Below are 23414 nucleotides of genomic sequence, written 5' to 3'. Positions count from 1 at the left end.
CAGTATTTATTAATTTTGTAAAAACAAACAACAACAATACGATTTTTTCATCAAATCTCAATTATTTGTATTTAGTCTAATCATGAGATTAGTCTCTGAGTAGTTTTGTCTGAATCCTGATCTGGTTACATCGCCAATACACCACGTTTATCACGTGTGAGATTACGTCACATGTGTAGTACAACTTTGCCAGGATTACGGACGACGACACTACAACACTAACTTAACTCTAACACTAGCCTTACCTAACACTCGCTATAACCCAAGCAGGTTAACAGAAATCAATGCTGGGGGTTCGATTATGTCACGATAGCTAACACACCAGCCTCTCTAATTTCATCGCATTTGAGTCGAGTGTTCGAATCCAAGGTAAGCTTAGCACAGTGGATGAGCAATATGGGCTCAGGCCTAATGGAGGTTTAGTTAAGATACATTAAGGATAGAGAAAGGGCTAACAGCAAAGCAATGTCGACTCGTTATGGTGTGCTTTTACATAGTGATGTAATTTGGTACAATTTTATACTTTAAAAAAAAAATTAATTAAGAAAGTCTTTTAATTAAGTACATAGCAAATTATTTCGTATAGAGTAAATGGTACAATTTTATACTCATCGAGTAAACAGTTGTTTTCGGCAACACATCAACACCTTTAGAAACACCCTAAATCTTTCTATAGTTATTTGCTATAGTTACATGGATAGTTTTTCAACAATAGGCCTAGCTTTTATCTGATTTGACTACAAATAATGACCTAGCATTTCACACATTTAGTAAACCCGATTAAGAAAAGGTAATTAACGTAAAGATCAATTATTTGCTATTTAATCTACTCACGTAATCAGGTAGGTGAAATTCGCGACCCGCACACCGTCGCAAATTCCGAAAAAATAATGCCCCTTTCTCTTGTGAGCTGGCGAGTAGCCGCCCCTTGCTCTTACCTTTTTTTTTTCTTCTCTCAGGGGAGATCAACAAAAGATAGCGATGGGTGCAGAGCTGGCATATTCAGGCTCTGGCATTTTCGTGGTTGGGGGGGGGGGGGGGGGAAGGGGGGGGGGCAGTAGGCTTCAGTCGGTCTTTCCCCGTGGGTGTTAATGGATGGAGGGGGTGGTGTGAAAGATACAGGGACGGGATGGGAAGGAGGTAGATAAACAAACAGTAACGTTGCGATGGACACAATGTCGATTTGCTGGGAGATAATGTGCGACTAATAAGTAGTTTGGGTAAGTTTTATAATAGATTTGTGTACGCAATTCTTTGAAATTTAGGGGAAGGTGTGGTCGAGTGGGCAAGCGCTAGTACGTCCCGAGTTTAGACCCCCGGGGGCCCGGGGCAGATGCATCTAAGAGAAAACTTTCAGACCCCCGGGGCAGATGAGGCTAAGAGAAAACTTTAAAAACAACCAACTGCTGGGGACGGCGTGGTGATGGTGATGGTGGTGGTGGTGTGTGTGTGTGTGTGGGGGGGGGGGGTGTATGATATCTAACTCCAAACGTCCTGCGTTCCAATCCCCGGGCATATGCAGATAGCAACCGAGCTAGGAGACAAATCTCTGAAATTAAACAACTGCTTCATTGCGTACTGACCTTAGGTGGACGAAGGCTATGGGAGCATATCCAGAGAAAAAAGCTGGCTGAAACTTCAGTCTAGAGGTGTAGCAAACAAAATCCGCGCTCGGGGCCTACTGTCAATTTTGCGCCCCCCCCCACTTTTTTTTACATAGCAAATAAGAGCACCCACTATTTAAAAGTCTGGGGGAGGGGGGGGGGGCGCTTTTTACCAATTGCTCTCCCCTTACAAGTTTTATGTTGATGTCACATAATGGTTGCAGAAAATTGTCAAATCAGTCAGAAAGGTCAAGTAGCAGACCATTTTCTTAACTTCGATTATGTATAATTCAGTAATGAGCTTTATTTTTTTCCTACCCTGTTTGACACCCCCTATAATCATCACCCGGGGCAGCTCCTCCCATCCGCCCTCCCTTAGCGGCGCATTGCATATTGACACGTACTACCCACGTATGTTAGAGTGTATGTATTTCCTCCGATATTATAATTATAAACGAAGAAAAATCTGAAAACTGCATGCCATGTACACAATCATTTGATCGTTTAAATTGTTTAAGACACAGCTTAATGAGACACATGAGTTAGTGGGGGTATTCACGTCTGGGGGGGGGGGGGGGGAGGCGGATCGTTAGCTTTTGTTTAATGGGAGGCACGCAGCTTTATAGATATATGAAATTAAAATAACGGTAGTTAGCCGCCAAAAAAACCAAACACCAGCGAATGATACACGTGAGTGAAATGTCAATGATACATGTGAGTGAAATGTTAATGTTACACGTGAGTGAAATGTCAATGATACACATCAGTGAACAGTAAATGTTACATTCTAGTTAACTATCATTAACAGATAAGTTAATAACCAGCCAGTGAAGGTTAAACGAGAAGAACCAATCTTTTTTTTAAAGTCCATTAAAACACACTCACAATCGAAATGCAATAATAGATATTTTAAAACAAATTTATAAAGAAAATCCCAGTTTGTTTTAAATGCACCCATGCTTTAGGGTGGGGGGGGGGGGGCAAGGTCACATTAGTCACACTGTCCTATAGTCATACTGTCCTATAGTCATACTGTCCTATAGTCATACTGTCCTATAGTAACACTGTCCTATAGTCATACTGTCCTATAGTCATACGGTCCTATAGTAACACTGTCCTATAGTCATACTGTCCTTGCACATTAGTCATACTGTCCTATAGTCACACTGGCCTATAGTCATACTGTCCTATAGTCATACTGTCCTATAGTAACACTGTCCTATAGTCATACTGTCCTATAGTCATACTGTCCTATAGTAACACTGTCCTATAGTCATACTGTCCTACAGTCATACTGTCCTATAGTCATACAGTCCTATAGTCATACTGTCCTATAGTCATACTGTCCTATAGTAACACTGTCCTATAGTCATACTGTCCTATAGTCATACGGTCCTATAGTAACACTGTCCTATAGTCATACTGTCCTTGCACATTAGTCATACTGTCCTATAGTCATACTGTCCTATAGTCATACAGTCCTATAGTCATACTGTCCTATAGTCATACAGTCCTATAGTCATACTGTCCTATGGTAACACTGTCCTATAGTCATACTGTCCTTGCACATTAGTCATACTGTCCTATAGTCATACAGTCCTATAGTCATACAGTCCTATAGTCATACAGTCCTATAGTCATACAGTCCTATAGTCATACTGTCCTATGGTCATACAGTCCTATAGTCACACTGTCCTATAGTCACACTGTCCTATAGTCATACTGTCCTATAGTCATACTGCCCTAGTACATTAGTCATACTGTCCTATGTTCATACTGTCCTATAGTCACACTGCCCTAGCACATTACTCATACTGTCCTATAGTCACACTGTCCTATAGTCATACTGCCCTAGCACATTACTCATACTGTCCTATAGTCACACTGCCCTAGCACATCACTCATACTGTCCTATAGTCACACTGTCCTATAGTCATACTGCCCTAGCACATTACTCATACTGTCCTATAGTCATACTGCCCTAGCACATTACTCATACTGTCCTATTGCTTTAAGCTCCAAATGACTCACACTGAAATTTGGTCCAATTTTGTAAAGACCGTATTGGCTTGTGATAGTTAAGGCAGGCTGACATTTCAAATAACAATAGAAAAAAAAAGATATAGGTTAAGTGCACCTGGTATTAAGGTAAGTGTTAAATAAAACCTCAAAATGCGATCATAAAAACTTTATTTCGCTATGACAGTAGAAGCGTGTGTCTATCACGACATCTGTGTACTATTATACCTTTAAAAATAAATTAATTGTTTTGTGCATGTCAAATATTTCTAAAAAATATCGACATTTTTCAATTCTTAATCGTTACAAAATTGGTGGGTATAGTATTGCATGATATTATAAAGTTTATTTGTTCACTTTCTTCTTCTTTTAAAAATCCGTAACAAAGTTCCAGTCCTTATGGGTATTTTACAGATAAGATTTTGTGTGTGTGTGTGTGTGTGTGTGTGTACTAATTGAAAATTGAAATAATTATAATGTTTGAAGCTTGTATATTAGATTAACACAATAGGATCAATAAACTTTAAATTCGTTTTCTGAGTTAACGGGAAAAAAAAAGTTTTACAATTTTTAGATATATTTATATATATATATATATATATATACATACACATATAAATATATATTTTTTTAAATATTTAAATATTTTTTAAAATTTATTTATATTTTTTTAAAGTAAATCTGTATATTTTTTTTTTTTTTTTTTTTTTTGTTTTTTTAATTTTATTTTTATTTTCTATTTTTTTTTTAAATACTTTTATTTGCAATTTAAAACAAGTACATCAACATCAAATTCTTACATAATTTCGAACATCAAATGAAAACGAAATAGTAATACAATATATTACAATATATTACAATAGTAATATTTCTTTCTTACTTGTAGCCTGCCTTCATTCATTTAAGATGGTTTACATATACATAGATGTAATACAAAACGTCTAAATATAAAGAAAAATTAAAAATTAAAAACCAACCTGAAACTGAAAATGCAAATGTGTAATTAAAAGATGATTCAAGGGAAAGTAAATCTGTATAGAAATTGTATCATGCATTTTGCGATTTTTAATCACTCTCATCAGTAACGCACAATTATTTAAAATCGCCTGTTGTTTAGAAAGGTATCGTTTCTATGATAAAATAATATCATTAAAAAATTATATAAGTTAAAATTTAAACGTTGATTTTTACATTTTAAGAAATTATTAGATTGTTTTATTAATAATAGCTTAATCTATAAATACGTACTTATTGTAAATATGCTGATTTATAATATATAACAACTTAAATTACTTTGATGAGAGGGAAATAACCCCCCACTTGTGTCGTCGAGTTTACTTATTTTACTTCTAATACTACTAGGTTACTTTAAAATTTATTTTATCTTTCGATGATAAATTTTTTTTTAGAAACATCATGGAATGAGAATAAGAAGCAGATGTTTAATAATATTTAAACCATGCCGTCGTCCGACACAGCGTACTGGAAGAAGCCGAAAGGATAGGAAGAATATAGCATGAGACCAACGCAAGAAACGTAAAAAAAATAATGGTGAGGTGGTGAAGATGTCGTCCGATTGCCTTAATTAAAATGGTTGTGTAGCATAGTATGATTAGGTCTACTTGATAAAGGGTATAAGGTCGAAGGTTAAAGGGTTTTACACTGCAGGAATATTAGAATGTAACATAGGGTTAAAATTAGTTAAAATAACTTTCTTATAATATCTAATTACATCCTTTGTTAATATTTAAAGTGCTTGAACTTAATTCTTAATGGTTGCAATAATACCTATTTATATAAATTATTAGACTGTCCTGCATGCTCATTGGAGCTAAAATAATCGCACTTGAAATTTTCGGGGGGGGGGGGGGGCGGTAGACTTTCTTTCGGGGGGGGGGGGGCGGACACTGTTAAAAGTATATATTTTCTATATAAATTTCATTTCGTTCGGGGGGGGGGGGGGTAGACTTTCTTCGAGGAGGGGAAGACGCTCTGGTTGAAATAGAGTGGATTTAAAATATTTGACCACTGACTGGACTCATTTTTGTGCCTTAAAAAAAGTTTCCGTAAAACTCAAAGTTTAACCGTAGTTTCTACCAAACTTCCGGCATATTTGTTTTTCTGGTCGTTAGCTTGCAATCGACCGATTTCTTTCTTACTCGAATCGTAGCGAGCTCCGGCGACAATGCAATGTGACAAGAATTTTAACATCATTGCATGTTTAAATATTTTAAAATCTATAAAACAATACCTCAAGTAAAGGGCCATCTTAGAGGAGTGCTTCTATAACTTGAGTCGTTTTATTTTCTCAACAGCTGTTTTTAAAATACGCCAGAAATAATAGCGTTGGTTATCTCCCGCTTTTAAAGGTGTCTTACGTAAGTTGTATGAGTTAAAGCCGGAAATAATTAAGATAACTTCGACATCGGGAGATTAAAATTATAGGCCTACATGTTTTCGTTTAATTAAACCCAGGCGTCCCTCAAATAGCTCAACAATTACAGATAAAAAGAATTAGGATTACTCTTATATATATATCTATATATATAAAGCAAAGTGGTCAGGTGCCCGATAGGGCACTTCCCGGCGCCGGAGGCGCGTCAAATTTGGCACGATGGTGCCTTGGGGCGATTGAACACGAGGGCCGGTGACGGTTGGCCGAAAAGTGTACGAGGAGGGGGTCAAAACTGACCTCGACTGACCGGCGCCTTATATGGGCTATATTACGAAAAAAAATTTCCTCCGACGACCCCCCTTGAAATTTTGTGAGGTGGTAGGAGAACGCCTCGGGGTGTCACAAAAAACTCGCCATGTCCGGGAAAATTCGTTAAATGGGTCAAAACTGACCAGTCGTATTTCCCTATATAATCTTTGTATTTTATGGGAAAAACAGAGGGTGATTTCAAAACGGATTTTAGGGCACTTACCCTCTTAACATCTGGCTAATTTTTTGCATGCTGTTAGGTAAATGGCTTGACCTTTAGGGAAAACTGTCGGTTTCACTCAAAGCCCTCGACGAGGGCTAAAAAGTGACCGCGAGTGAAATTCTCATTATACGAGATTTGGTCTTTTGGTCTTTGAACAGGGGAAGTAACTTTTTAAAGTAATAATTTTTTAAAATTTTGTATTCTCTTTTCAAGAAAAAAACAAAAATCATAGAGTATAGCATTGTTTAAAATAAATATTTTGTTATGAATTAAGTTTTGCATTGTACTGAAATTGTAAAAAATAATTGCGAAAGTAATTTATTATAATATTTGATTGATACTATTGAGAAACCCCACTGTATAAATTTAGGCCCTAAGCATTTAAGATAGCAGCCAATCACCTATTAATTAATTGTTCGATTCCTCAATTTTTTGAAAACCTAAGCGAAGCTAGGCAGTATGCCTAGTATATATATATATATATATATATATATATATATATATATATATATATATATATATATATATATATGCATGTGGTTGTGTGTGTATAGCAAACAGACGTACACAGATATGAAAACCATATGCTGGTTAGTAAAAATAAATCTTTGTAATTTTTTAATACGAAGGGTTAATCTTGTTATGAACAGTGTAACAATTATTTCTACAAATTTTGTTTCTTAGTCTCTTTGTCTCCTTCGTTCTTAACTGCAATATGGGAGGTGATAGCCCACAATACAACTAAGTATTTTATTTGCCAACATATGCGCCATGCGGCCTATTGACCTTGACTCCTGCCAATTTTCTTTCTGGGTTTGCTTCCACAGCCTGTGTCCACTCAACACCAATCTACAAGGCAGCAGTTGTTTGATCTAGGAATTTTCTTTTTACAGCCTCATCAGTCAGAGGTCCGAAGTCTGGACTTTGCGGAGGATTGTAAACTATGTCATATTTGAAATTCACAACGACTTCTCCCTGAGGTCGCAATCACAACATCCGAACCCAAGAAATGTTCGATGTATCCATGAAATTTGGTAACTAGGTCAATATGGCCGCATAACACACCTCACCTTTATAATACACAATTCGGTCAATGAATTTCTGTACTGCTAGTAAACTACTGTATCAACCCAGTTTCATATTACTTTACAACTTAACCTCGTTACGGTAACAAGTTGGATGAAACATTTCATCAAGGACGACCACTGCGCCAGGAAACGTATCACGTGGTTTTGGCAGACGATCCAAGATCTCATTAAACTGTTACAGAAGATCTACGTCACGTGGCTCATTTAACACGTGAGTGGCTAATAAGTAGGTTAATGAAAAAGTAGCTTAATGATTAAGTCGATATTAGTAGTCAGCATATGAACTAGTAACTCGTTTATTGGATATCATTAGGAGGTGACGGCTTTGATATTAAAATGACGTCACACACATTTTAATTACGTTCTGATCATGGATCATTAAGCCTACACACGGATTTATTAATACTTAGAAGAGAGCTTGACTATCAAAGAAATAATTTTAAACAGACGCTGATGTTTCACTAGGCACAAACTTGCTGTATTAACAGAGTTCTTTTGCACTAAGGTGAAAGGCACATTAAAAAATCCCATCCTCACTTCCAATTTCTGTCCGCATCCCCGACCCTGAACCCCCCTCCCCCCCCCCCCCCCACAATACGCTACGACACTTCACTCCAATTTACGCCCCACACCCTCAACCACTCAACATTTTAAAAACGTCGAAGGATGAAGGATCTTATGTACCCAGTTTTAAAACTCAAATATAAGTTTAGTTATTGCAGCATTGGATTAAAAAAAAATGGTAATTGATAATCCATGGATTAGGGAAACAGTGTGTGATAAAGAGTTATTCATTCGGTACAGATGTTTTAAATTTCTATCATGAACATACACAGACTCCATGGGTTGATAAATTATATTTACAAGTAAACAACCCATGCACTACAAATATTCATCACCAAATGTCATAACAGCAACAATAACTTAAGTTTCCTATGTAGCGAGTTATCTGATAAAAGTAGCGTCACTTATCCTATTATGGCGCCTCTCGGGTGACTTCCTGTTTAATTCTTGTTGAGATGCCTGTGTGTCTGTTTGTCGATGTTAAAACTACATCTTTTAAAGTGCTGACTGACTTCGTGTTTAATTCTCGTTGTGCTGTCAATTTTTTCTGTTTGTCGATGTTTAAACTAGCTCTGTTAAAGTGCTGAATGACTCCCGGTTTAATCCTGGTTGAGCTGTCCGTGTGTCGATGTCAAAACTACCCCAATTTTAGAGTGCGAATAATTTCACAGCGAACTTTTGAAATATCGTAAGCTCCACCATAAAACCCTGGCTCGCCTTTTACCTTGAAATCTCGACGCCACCAAAATTGATAAGTCTATTTTCAAACCACGCCCGGCGCCCTGTCGCCTGCGAGCACCCGAATAGAAAAAAAATAAATCTCGAGCTAATTTCAGCACTTCCGGTCTCAAAGCTCGCTGGCCCGGGAATAAAACTCAGTACGTGTCTTAAAATGTCCAAAAATAGACAACCTCTAGAACTCATCTTTTTTTAAAAGATAAGGTTGTGAAAATTTAAATTCGAAAATACAATTTCCTTCCGCGATAAACTTGAATTGCTAATTTAATGTATAAATATGTTGATAGTAAACATAATACTAAGTTAAAAGTGCTTTGAATTATTTTATGATTAATTTTTTACGCCGTTACCTTGACTCACGAAAACCTATAGCACTTATATAACCTCGAACAAACTCCAAATCTTTATTAACTGCATGTTAACCAGTTCCAGTAAAGGCAGGTGCATTTGTTTAATTATCAAGTAAACAACGAAGATTTAACATTTTTTAACACTCATAAGAAACATAAACAAAAGTAAGTAAAACAAACTACGTTTGAACCGTAGTCTTCTAACAGATTATAAAGAACATTGAATAAAAATAATGAAAAATTTATTTTAAAGATAGAAATAATCGGATTTCGTGTAATTTTCAAATAAACGTATTTTGCTATAAATATAGCTTTTAAATTGTTTTTAGACCTTAAGACGAGACGTCAGTTTGAAATTCTTCTGACGTTTATTGTTTTTTTTTCCTTTCTCAACCCCACTCTGGTACATAGTGAGTTAGTTGTGACGTCACGGTACGTTAATGACGTAGTGAGCCTAGTGATTCACCTGATCGTATTTTAGACTATAGCTCGGTGACGTCAGTGTGATTAATCTCTCCGAGGGAAAAAAATGATCCAAGGTCGATCAGGAGGAAAATACGTGCGATAAATTTGTGAGGTTCTGTTTAGGGGCTAGGATCAAACAGGTGAGCAGGGGAGACGATCCTGAGTACTTCCTGCAGGTTAGGTAAGGCGCATGCGCATCACCGGCTCCTGCATTGCAGGGAGGTTAGATGACTTGGTGCAGGCTATAACAGTTTTACCTGGTACACTTTGCAGACAAATGAGGCAGAATTTAACAATTTTATCTGGCCAACGTGGCAGAATTTAACAATTTTTATCTGGCCAAATAGGCATAATTTATAATTTTTATCTGGCCAACGTGGCTGAATTTATAATTTTTATCTGGCCAACGAGGCAGAATTTATAATTTTTATCTGGCCAACGTGGCAGAATTTAACAATTTTATCTGGCCAACGAGGCAGAATTTAACAATTTTATCTGGCCAACAAGGCAGAATTTAACAATTTCACCTGACCAACTAGGCATAATTTAACAATATCACCTGGCCAACTAGGCATTATTTAACAATTTCATCTGGCCAACAAGCATTCTATAACAATCTGGCCATCTAGGCAGACCTCAGCTATTGTACTAGATCAACTAGGCAGAACATAAGAATTTTACCTGGCCAACGAGGACACTTTAACAATTGTACCTGGCCAGTCAAAAAGACAGCAGTGAAACATTGCAACAAGCAGGATAGTAGTTCACTATTATGACGGTAGCTCCAAGATTGATGAACGCATTACTAATCTGCTCTTTGATATATAGGAGGATGTGGATGGAGACTTTTCGAAAACATGGAGACTGACAATTTCCAGAGTTGTAATAAGTGAGAGTAGAATAGGCGGTGGAGGTGTAGGGAGTGTGTGTGTGTGTTTATTAAGGCTGATGACTAGTGTCCACCTTAAGGCTAATGACTAGTGTCCACCTTAAGGCTAATGACTTGTGTCCACCTTAAGACTAATGACCAGTGTCCACCTTAAGGCTAATGACCAGTGTCCACCTTAAGGCTAATGACTAGTGTCCACCTTAAAGCTAATGACTTGTGTCCACCTTAAGGCTAATGACCACTGTCCACCTTAAGGCTAATGACTAGTGTCCACCTTAAGGCTAATGACCACTGTCCACCTTAAGGCTAATGACTAGTGTCCACCTTAAGGCTAATGACTAGTGTCCACCTTAAGGCTAATGACTTGTGTCCACCTTAAGGCTAATGACCACTGTCCACCTTAAGGCTAATGACGAGTGTCCACCTTATCCCTAATGACCAGTGTCCACCTTAAGGCTAATGACTAGTGTCCACCTTAAGGCTAATGACCAGTGTCCACCTTAAGTCTAATGACTAGTGTCCACCTTAAGGCTAATGACCACTGTCCACCTTAAGGCTTATGACCAATGTCGATCCTTAAGGCTAATGAACATTGTCCACCTTAAGGCTAATGACCAGTGTCCACCTTAAGGCTAATGAACATTGTCCACCTTAAGGCTAATGACCAATGTCGAACCTTAAGGCTAATGACCAGTGTCCACCTTAAGGCTAATGACTAGTGTCCACCTTAAATCTAATGACCAATGTCCACCTTAAGGCTAATGACCAGTGCCCACATTAAGGCTAATGACCAGTGCCCACATTAAGTCTAATGACCAATGTCCACCTTAACATTAAAGAAGACTACAGCCACTAGACAAAGTGCGTTTCATCCCTCTCCCAGTACAGCTTCACATTGACCTACTTTCTGTAATTAGTGCACAGCTGTCATTAATTAACTAAGACAACCAGCTCTGTTGTGCGGCTGTGACCTACATATCTGGAGTGAGTACTAGTAGGTAAACACAACAGACGTGCCACCAACACGAGATAAAAAAAAAACCTTTGCCACAGTTCGTTCCCCTCTTAAAATCTACCCTTGCTTATAATTTAGATGTAATTGTAGGTTGCCATTTCACCAAACAAAAAAAAAAAAAAGAAATAAAAAAGAAAATGTTAATAATTAAAACATGTATTAATCGTTACACCATTGAGTAAACTGGATTAAAAAAAAAAAACTCCCCCCAAACGATGTGCAGCACGCCTTTTAGCTTTCATACAAACAATGGCCAAGCTTGACGCTTTATCCACTTGGCCACATAGATAATTTTGTATAAATTCACTGCTGTTTTCAAGTATACGTAGTACTGTACTTCGTTAGTTATATGAATTAAGTATTATCTACCTGGTGTTTTGCTCGAGCCTCTTCAGTTATATATATATATATATATATATATATATATATATATATATATATATATATATATATATAATATAAATATATATATATATATATATATATATATATATATATATATATATATATATATATATATATATATATATATATTATATGTGGGGGGGGGGGGTAGTTGTGTGTGGGTGGGTGTGTATTTAGATACATCTGGCCTTAATATGAAATTATTATTTTAAAAACTTTTGTTAATAAAAGTTTGTTACTACTAACGAACAGCTCAAGTTATCTAAGGGACAGAATCAATAAAACACGAAGCCTACATTAAAAGTTTGCTCCCTTGTCGAATTATTCCTCTGGTAACAAGTACGCTTGGCTAATAACATGAGGGGTATACGAGGGACGGGAGGGGGAGGATTAAAGTGATGTTATTTTCTGGAAATATTACATGGTATGAGAAACATTGACGATAACTTACCGAGCCATAGGACCTTCCAGTTGACGAGGTCCCATATCTATCGTAGGACGGCTGAAAAACAAAACAACACATCTTTTAATGACAATTTTTAAACTAATTCGAGTAAAAACAAATGTAAATAGGACAAACGAGAAGGGCCATATGTAAAGACATCGAACCTAAAACACGACATTATTAAGAATAATAATACAGTATATAGATTATAGCTAAAATATATTATATATCTTGTTCAAAATGTATATAAGATATTAAAAAAATGAATCTTTTTGTTCCCCTTTATTTGCCGTGCCTATAGACCTTATAACAAACACTGGGCACAAGAGGGTTAACAATCAGTTTTTCATTGTTTTTATTTGACTATTAAATCTTTAAACCCAATGGCAGAATGAGAAACCATGAACATATAGTATTTTAGTCTATAGTAGGTGTTAATGTAAAGAAAACAGCGAGGTGATAGCTAGACCGTGAACTCCAAACACTAAAGTAAGCACCGACAATACTGAGATCAAAGTGAACTAGCAACAACAGATACGTAAAGCAGATCAAAGTGAACTAGCAACAATAGATACATGAAGCAGATCATAGTCAACTAGCAACAATAGATACAGACGAGACACGCCAAGTATACAAGCAACATTAACATAAACAAGTTACATGTAACATTAACAATAACAATTACCGGTAACATTAACAAGTTACAAGCAACATTAAGTAGTTGTTAGTTTATTATATCTAAAAGCCGCCAACACATCTGTAAATTTAAAAAAAATCTTCTGTTCTGCTGGGTTACTTATAAAATATAGTTCTGTGTGTAACTGAATTGTATCTCATTATATTATTAGTCAAGTGTAGCTGTAGCGCTAACGATAGTACGTGATGCTACTAATTCTCACTGCAAAACATAGACATTTATATTTTGATATCTAGTTTTTAAAAACACATGTTATTTACAGTTACATCAACAAACCCATATGTTATTTTACAGTTGCATAAGCACATTTGTTATTTTACATTTACAACATCTATTAACATAACTGTTAAGTAGTTCACAAAACACTCGTAGAGTAGCTATTAATAGCTAGCTGACAGCCAATGAGTAAAAGTTTTACACCGAAAGCAAATCCAGCAGCCAATAGCAACACTTGAATGTGAAATGTATACAGAAAGAATAGCAGCGAAAAGCTATATGCAACATAGAATGAGCACTCGCTTTACCATGGTTGAATATTTTCTCTGTTATTCAGGGGTGGATTGGTAACTACATTTGTCAAAATTCTTGCTGATGCAGGCAGTCTAGGCTAAACTCTGTAATGGGAGTTACTCTATGGTTAGTGAGATAATATAGTGACAATTTACAATAAAAAATAAAGGTAATATTTTTAAAGAAATGTGTTTACCCATAGTAATTTACAATTAATTCTTTATAACTAAAAAAAAAAAAATAAAAAAAAAAAAATAAAAATAAAAAAAATTATTATAAAGGGATATAACTGGTATACTAAAGTAAAAGGTAACATTTCTCGTGTTATTTCCCTTTATATAAACATCGTTTTGTCCCATGGATTCCCAATATATGGGTTTGGACAGTTTTTTGGTGGGTATCCAATTTAAAGAACTACGCAAATAAATTTTTTTATGCTTTTTTAATTGTATGGGGGGGGTCGCAAGTCACGTGAAAAAGTTTTGGAACCGGTGCTTTAGCGTGGGGGTAAGCAGATGTGTATGTCAAGCTAACGGAGAACAGAATACTTGCGTGTGTGTTTGTAGGATGTACATTAACTTAAATATGAATTATATATACCCTATGATTGTGGAATTTTTTTTACAATATATCCTCAAAAATATGTTGTTTTTTTCTGCGGATTAATCTAACATGATTGTTGATGATGATGAAACTAATAATAATAATAATAAGTACGGTAATTATTATTATTCCAATTACTTCTCCCAGTACTTGCTGCAATATGAAAAAATCCCCGCTGTGTACCTTAGGGATGACGTAACGAGAGGTCTACCATTGGTTCAATCTGACACGATAAGTTTGACGGGAAATAAAAAATAAACACAGGGCGGTGACGTCAATGTGGGAATATGATGTGCTTTATGACGTCAGACTTGAATAGGCGGAGCTAGATAAAGGGAAAGATCATTGGTTAGTCGTCCACCGCCCCTTCCATCGTACTTAACTATTTTTCTTTTTTTTTTGTCTATAAGAATGGTGTACATACATAATGGTTTCTTTCATTAAAAAAACTTAAGTCGTAGACAAAAATCAATTTCAGGAGTCACTTTCAGATTTTTTTCTTTTTTTTTCTATCGACCCCTTCCCCCCCCCCCCCCCCCCGAACGAAACTGAATTTAGATCACGGGTTCCCAACCTGGGGGTCGCGACCCCCCTGGGGGTCGCGAAGGGCTTTCTGGGGGGTCGCCAACTGGTATACTAAACCTCAGTAATTTGAAACAAAACATAAATATTTAGAAGAATTTTTGAAATTCGGCTTTACTAACATCACTGGAAGAAGCAAAGCGTACTGTACAAAGTTGTTCTCAGTCACGAGTTTATGAAATCTACAAAACTAAAACGTCATTTGATATGAGTCATTCGAAACGCACCAAAAAAGATATGGAGTTCTTTCGTCGGTATGAAGCTAGTTGCAAACGACAGAGACTTGATCGAACAGGAAGTTTTCACCAAGGAAACACAGCATTAGTGCAAGCATCACATGAGGTCGCGACAGAAAATGCCAATTAAAAAAAAACACAATAGGAGAAAATCTCATCAAACGCTGCATGTTGAAGATGGTGAAGTTAATTCTTACATGTCTGTAGATGTTAAATAACACATTTTTATTGAAATTAAGCTTTCACCATTGTTTGCTTTTCAAGTTGATAAATCAACAGACGCGTGTTCGTGTTCGCAGTTGCTGGTCTTAGTCTATATTTATTCAGATGATAGCAAAGAAGAGTTGCTCTTTTGTGAAGATAGCATGGAGAAAATAAAAACGTTTTTTTTTTAAAATTGGATTATTAAAATGGGTTAAAACGGCTGTGAGGGTTTGTACGGATGGTGCACTATTTATGGTTAGGTCAAACTCGGGCTTTCAGAAAGCAGAAAAGATTTAGCTCCCTAACCACTGCCCTCACCAATCGCCATCAAGAGTTCATTGCTAGTATAAGTCGTAAATTATATAAAATCTGGAGCCTTCAAAGAACTGAGCAAAGACCTGAATAAAGATCACGAGGTTCTGATCTTCAACACTACAGTGCGCTGGCTGTCAGACGAAATGTTGTGAATCGTGTTTTTGAATTGAAATCTGAAATCAAATTGTTCTTGGAAATGCAAAGGAAACAAGACCTTTTGGTATACTTAAAACGACATAGTGTGGTTGGAGAGAGTATCATACCTAGCAGATGTGTTCGTACATTAACATAAGCATAACCTGAAGCTTCAGGGAAAATGAACGAATATTATCACTTTCCATGATAATCTCGGGGCATTTTTATCAAAGCTGCAAAATCGGCGAAGAAAAAAAATCTTGGAAATACTGCTAATTTGAGAAACTCTGCAGTGTGGTAGATGAATCTAATTGTGAGATAATTAAAATTTTGAAAGAAGAAATTTCAAGGCATCTTGATTGTCTTGAATCTATTGAAAACGAACTGCAGCGCTATTTTTTCTCTGAGCTGAAAAAAAAGAATCTGTTTTGACGCATTATCCATTCTCTTCTTCCCTTAATTTTGCCAGCATTCCCGATGAATTACAAGATGAATTCTTTGATTTGTAAGATGAAAACTTCAGACACAATTTTGGTGTAGTATTAACCGTTTATATCCAAACGTAAAATTGATTGACTTTTCGAGAATTAAATTTTATTTTGAACACTATTTTTTCAATTAAAAACAAAATTAAGATAATGATAATGACATAGGTTGCCGTTAAAAAAAAATACTTTAAAAAAAATTAACCGCGAATGTTTAGTTAATAGTATGCAATTTTACTCATGGTATTAAAACAGTTATCAAGAGTAGTTCATATTGAAAGTCTACTAGAAAATCTTATTTTAGTGCTTATTATTTCCATACAAATTTCGGCTTTTTAATTCTATGGGGGTCGCGGGTCACTTAATTTTTATAAAAGGGGGTCGCCACTCGAAAAAGGTTGGGAACCACTGATTTAGATGATATATACTTTTAACAGTGTCCGCCCCCCCCCCCCCCCCCCGAAAATGTTAGTCCGCCCCCCCCCCCCCCCAAAAAAAAAAGAAATTCCAAGTGCCTCCCCGGAGAAAAGGGTCTGGAAGAAACACTGGTCACTTCAGGATTACATATAGTATTATTAAAAAGTTAAATAAAAATTGTTACACATACACACACATACGCTTATGCTCTCATGCAAACATATACACACATACACTTATGCTCCCTATCAAACACATACACACACGGTGTTAACGTTTTTTTTTTGTAGAAGGATCGGCTAAACTAAAACCTGAATTGTAAATTAAAGCAAACACGAGTACCTTTCTCCCAAACATACATACACGCCTACTGTCTTCTTACACGTACTGATGCAGCCTCCATCTTTTTTTTAACAACATCCACTCACCTAATTATTTACCCAACCCACCTGCATCATTTTTTCTACCTGTACATCCAGGTACTTCACAAGGGTAAACTCGGCTCATCATACAATTACTCTTCAAACCAAGTAGTAAAAAATATCCTCTAAACCAAAATAAACTTTAAAAAAAACCATACAGATTAGACCTCAGTATCTAATCACCCCGCCCTTCCCACCCCGCCCCTCCCACCCCCAACCCACACGCCCTTCCAAAACAAAGTTTTGGTAAATCTTCTCAAGTTCATCTATAAATAGATTCCATTAAAAGTGGAAGATTTTACGTCATGTTCTGTTTTTTTTTAAATATTTTTTCAAAGGTCATCGTCAAAAAGAGAGGATTTTATTAGACCTGATCAGACGACTTTTCATCTATTTCTATCGTCTGCCGATAAGATAAAAGGCAACTACACCCCACGCCAAATTTTTTTTAGCTCGGCCATGATGCGAATCCTCCAGTAATCTTTAGTTGTTTTTTTTTAAACCTCAAACCAAAATAAATAACTTGCTTCTATCTTTCCTGGCAAGTCTACAAGTCAAGAAAACTAATGTTTAATCCCCGAAAAATATTGCTTTTTGACTGATAAAATTTTACATCAAGTATGCAAAAATCTGGCCGTTTCCGCTTTGCTCAAGTACATTAAATAAAAACCTTTGGTTAAGAGGGTTGTTGTTTCTTTAAAGAAAAACTCGTTGATGATATTATGAAAATTATAAAGCAATAAATTTATCACAACAAAAAAAAAATGTCTACAAATTTCCTGTAGTAGGCTATAACCAAACATACAAAAACTTAAGTTATATTTTGTTATATTATACGTGATATGAGAGTAACTAGTTGGAGCCAGTTAACGGCGTTTTTTGTTTCTTTCCCTGACCATCTCATACGGCAGAAGACTGACACGACAGAAGACTGACACGGCAGAAGACTGACACGGCAGAAGACTGACAGTGTAGAAGGCTGACAGAAAACTGACACGACAGAAGACAGACACGGTAGAAGACAGACACGGCAGAAGACTGACACGACAAAAGACAGACACGGCAGAAGACTGACACGACAAAAGACAGATACGTTAGAAGATTGACAGAAGACAGACACGGCAGAAGACTGACACGACAAAAGACAGATACGTTAGAAGATTGACAGAAGACAGACACGGCAGAAGACTGACACGACAAAAGACAGATACGTTAGAAGATTGACAGAAGACAGACACGGCAGAAGACACACGACAAAAGACAGATACGTTAGAAGATTGACAGAAGACAGACAAGGCAGAAGACTGACACGACAAAAGACAGATACGTTAGAAGATTGACAGAAGACAGACACGGCAGAAGACTGACACGACAAAAGACAGATACGTTAGAAGATTGACAGAAGACAGACACGGCAGAAAACACAGTCTGGACAAGATCCATACAAACAGGAGATAATCTCTACTAGACTTATAACTTGAGACTCGTTGCTATAGCAACATGTAGCAGCATACATTTTGTGGACAGGTACACAGACCCTTTGCCAATAGAATATATCGACAATCATTTTATTATTCAGTTTAACTTTCAGTTTTAATTTTTTAAAATGTATTTTATTTCTTGATGGTAAAATAGCGCTTATTTTAATTAAAAAATGGAGCCCCCCCCCCACGAAGTCCCACCCCCACACCAATCCCCATTAGCTACTTCATCGGTGTGGTCTGTTTAATGTGGTCTAACCATGACCCGTGCACCATAAAGTTGGTACTGGCTCGGTTTTTTACGCCAGGTGAATGAGAGCACACGTGACTTCTATTTTACCGATACCGCAAGCCAATTACGTCACATGATCAAAGCGTGTAGGTGCGGATACGACCTGGGAAGATCCAGAAATAAAAACTCATTCACGTATCCACTTACCACATTCAGAGCAACGATTCGACCAACGCCCGCACATTAACCCCCGCCCCTCCCCCCTCCCATTTAAGTACGAATCTCTTTACCTGCCTTGAAGATTTTTAAAATTTAAAACAAAAAACCAGAGTTATCCACCCCTGCTCCACCCGCTGTTAACAAAAAGTCAATTCTCGTCATATCTCGCATCGGATCCCCACTGTGTACATTATCATCGGACATTCATCAATAGCTAATTATGCTAATTAGTGTCTGGAGGCGGGTGCTTGTCAACACCAGTTGCTAGTGACGTCACGGAGGTTGTAAACATAATTAAGGCGAAAACAAGGAGCTGGTGTTAAAATTGGAAATTAAAAATAATGGATGTTATCATTCTATATGTAGCCTACATAATTCCTATGTGAATTATCTCAATTACCATTTAAGATATGCAAACTACGCAAGAATTTTGTTAACAATAGCTTCTTTTATCCATGAACTATAACAAGTGTTCCCGTTATCGTGAATTGTAGCTTATATCCCGATTATCCGGGGTATTCTAAAGTATTATTACTAAAGTAAAAATGTATGTTACAAATATTAATTAATTTCCCTCTTTTCTACATTTGTTTTACTGAAGCCTTTCCCATTTCTCATGGTATACACTCAATATTAAAAGCGCTCACAACTACATTATATACACGTCAAAACCAACTTGCTCATATCGCATCTCGCAACTCTCAAGCACTTCAACATCAAACTTGCTCATCTCGCAACTCTCAAGCACTTCAACATCAAACTTGCTCATCTCGCAACTTTCAACCACTTCAACATCAGACCTGCACATCTCGCAACTCTCAAGCACTTCAATATCAAACTTACTCATCTCGCAACTCTCAAGCACTTCAAAAACAAACTTGCTCATCTCGCGACTAAGAGATTTTGAAACATCACAGTCATCGCTCTTGTAGCCTTCACACAAGAAACGTCGGGACAAGATAACAGGTAGATAACAGGTAGATAACAGGTAGATAATGCTCGACAAGTCTGATAAGGATTTTGTTAAGGTTCAAATTTTAGCAACGTTTACCTCAAACCAGAATAGTATGCACGGAAAGGGTTGAGGTGAGGAAGGGAGAGGTACCCCCGCCACCATGGATCCCTAAAATGAAAGCTGTCTCACGTTAGATAACAATAAATGCGTCGGTACGTTCTTGCCGCTTTCATTGCTTACAATTTTAAGATGTGAATGTTATATATATATATATATATATATATATATATATATATATATATATATATATATATATATATATATATATATATATATATATAAAATTTTAACACAACAAATAATGATTACACCACACACACACACACACATACATACATACATATATATATATATATATATATATATATATATATATATATATATGTGTGTGTGTGTGTGTGTGTGTTTGTGTGTGTGTGTGTAATCTTTATTTGTTGTGTTAACATTTTCATAAAAGCTAGATTTATTTCTAAATAGTTGTTTAGACTTCCAAAAATGCACCATTTTATAAGTAAAAACACGACCTTTCTTCCAAACTAAAGTTATACCATAACTGCTATATCCTTCAAGTCAATCTTTCCCATCACACCACACCACAGCACCACCATACTCCCACACAACTACCCTCACATCTAGACCCACACAAAGACCCCCACTTCCACTCCCCCTACCTGCCCAACTATACCAGCAACACCCCGGGACCTACTCACTAAAACAACAACTAGAACTTAACCATCCTCCACCCCCAGTGATCAAACGTGGACGTGGAACGAATTAGGTTATCAAAACATAATTTAGTCAAGGTAGATAACCCCCTAAGACACGACTATTTGTCCAATAAATAAAACTTATCGCCTACAGTTTTGTGTTATGCATCCCCCCCCCCAACCCTTCTTTTTAATACACTAAAAAAATCTAAAAGTTCCCATACTAAAAAAAATAATATTCCATGCTTGTACAAAAACTGTGGATAAACTTGTAATTACTGTGTTAATGAGACCAATGTTGTCTTCACCGTGTTGTATGAGTGTAATGATTATAATGGGAAAGTTCTTTTCCTGCCCAGTAAATCCAGATGCCACTACTGACAGTATGACAACAGACTGACATGGGGAGCTAGTATGATGACACTACTGACAATATGACAACATAGACTGACATGGGGAGCTAGTATGAGTGTACCACATGAAAGTATTACACCTCAAACACGCTAGACAGTCAAGTACAGAGAGCTATCATCGTCTAAGTCACAGTTTACAGATGTTCTCATGCCTAACGATGCTACCAGTTCGTCTTTTATTTCTTGGCTGGAACACATCTCAGCCTGATGCCAAAGTAGGAGGCAACCTGCTTTTTTTTTCTTTCTCTCAGATAGACATACATTAAAGGGGGATAATTACAGTAGACGCAGGGGGCATAACAATACGCAATGACAAGCAAGCGATGGGGAAAACCCAGAGAGTATTAATAATTTGGATTGATTGAAGACGATTTAATTGGGACGGGTGAAGAAAGACTGCACTGCAAGAAATGTCGGGCTTTTAACATACTTAACCTGTAATTGAAATATGAAGCAGATATTTCTGCTCTGTAGGTTAGGTTTTAAAGGCTTTGGGACGAATGAAGCGTAGATATACATAAGAGGGCACGACTGCTAACAACCGAAAGTCATGTGTTCGGTTCACTTTGAGGAAAGTTGCCGAGGCGACAGCACGGTTTGGTACACTTTCATAGGCCGAAGTCACAGAAATATGTGAACTCTACCTCCTCTGACATCTCCGAAAGGTAACTTTAATATCTGGGATTTTTGGGGATAGATGTTTCTTCTTTGGGATTGTGGGATATTTGGGATCGGAATGTCCCTTTTTGGGATTGTGTGATATTTAGGATCAGAATTTCTCTTCTTTGAGATTTTGGGATATTTGGTATACAAAATAAGTTTGTTTTGTGTTTGGGATATGAATGTCGCTTTTTTGGGATTGTTATGTATTTGGGATATGAATGTTGCTTCTTTGGGATTGTGAGATACTTGGGATATGAATGTTGCTTCTTTGGGATTGTGAGATACTTGGAATATGAATGTTGCTTCTTTGGGATTGTGGGATGTTTGGGATATGAATGTCTCTTCTTCGGGATTGTGAGATATTCGGCAAACTTGACTCTACATGCAACCTTGAAATATATGTCTTATAAAGGTTGTGTATATGTTGTGTGAGTATGAGTGAGTTTTATGTTGTAATTGTGTCAGTGTTATCTCGTGTATATGTTATGTGTGTATGTGTGTATGAGTGAGTTTTATGTCGTGTTTGTGTCAGTGTTATCACGTGTATATGTGAGGCTGAGTGTTTTGTTAGTGTGTCTGTCAAGGGGTGGGACGGGGGGGGGGAGGAGTAGGTTAAGGTTTCGTGTTATCTTGTGAGTGTGTGAGTGTGTGTGTGTGTGTGGGGGGGGGGGTTATCTCGTAAAAAGCCTTTAATTTACAGGGTGGCGCCGATGAATTAGCATAGTTGGCTCAAAGCCCTTGCAGATTTTTATTTTTTATTATATTTTATTTTTTATTAGAAATTTAATTTAAAAAAATTTCGTAGAAAATTATATTAAATATAAGGGCTTATAAAAATATGGTACAGAGCGTTTTTTCCGATGGTCTCTAGAAAATTGTGTCCCCCATTTGACGCCGTATCGTATATCAAGTTTAAAATATCAATGATTTATTGATCTTAAATATCAATGTTAATGATCTTAATTATCAATGATTTAAGGATCTTAACTATCAATGATATATTGATCTTACCAATCTATAACTACTGCTAAAATCCAAAGAGGAACGACGACCATACATAGTACGTAAATATCTACACCATTTGGTGTGACATCACAATGGGAAAATCCGGAAAGTTGAGTTCTCTCTTGCGTTAGACCAGCTTGTTTTCACATTCTGTTTTTTTATACTTTCGTTATCTGTGGAGAAACATAGGTGACTGTTATAACAAATATAATATATTTTGTAAATTATTATAGCAGTGATATAAAGAATATTTGCGGCAATGAGGGACACATTTTTATAGTTCAACATCTTTTCTCGTTCATGCACAAGAAAAAGATAAGTAGAGTTCATCTGTTTCAATGGACTCGGCATACAAGTGTGGTCAGCACTATGTCCAGCCGCCTATGTTTCCCCACCGTGACTCAGGTACACATCAGTGCTGGGTGGATCTTAAAAGTTTGAACCAATACAACTTTAAAGATGCTTTACAAGAGCTCCATCGAGCGATGCCAGGACAAGTAGATAACTCTGGTTGGTGGGAAGTCGATCTCAAGGACAATTTGGTTACAGTTACGGCCCTTGTTT

At 36.7% G+C, this 23414-nt stretch overlaps 1 protein-coding gene across 5 annotated transcripts in view; it reads right to left on the bottom strand.

Moving 5' to 3' along the window:
• The window catches only part of LOC131935409 (FH1/FH2 domain-containing protein 3), a 117012-nt gene extending 94001 nt beyond the window's left edge, over positions 1 to 23011 (bottom strand). For 2 of the 5 annotated variants that reach the window (XM_059291802.1, XM_059291800.1), the window contains exons 1-2: positions 22857 to 23011; positions 12516 to 12566 (exon numbers count right to left, since the gene is read on the bottom strand). In XM_059291802.1, the coding sequence (XP_059147785.1) occupies positions 12516 to 12566; positions 22857 to 22904 (99 nt within the window). In that variant the 5' untranslated portion in view covers positions 22905 to 23011. Of the gene's footprint in view, positions 1 to 834; positions 931 to 12515; positions 12567 to 13730; positions 13821 to 22856 lie in introns of those variants that run through there. The other 3 variants (XM_059291801.1, XM_059291807.1, XM_059291806.1) reach the window with 3 other exon arrangements.
• Between the last annotated feature and the right edge of the window lie 403 nt (positions 23012 to 23414).

This window comes from Physella acuta, unplaced genomic scaffold (genome assembly GCF_028476545.2).
Source record: "Physella acuta isolate Inbredline_101_S28 unplaced genomic scaffold, ASM2847654v3 ptg000144l, whole genome shotgun sequence".
Lineage (NCBI taxonomy): Eukaryota > Metazoa > Mollusca > Gastropoda > Physidae > Physella > Physella acuta.
This window is presented reverse-complemented; position numbering and strand designations above follow the sequence as displayed.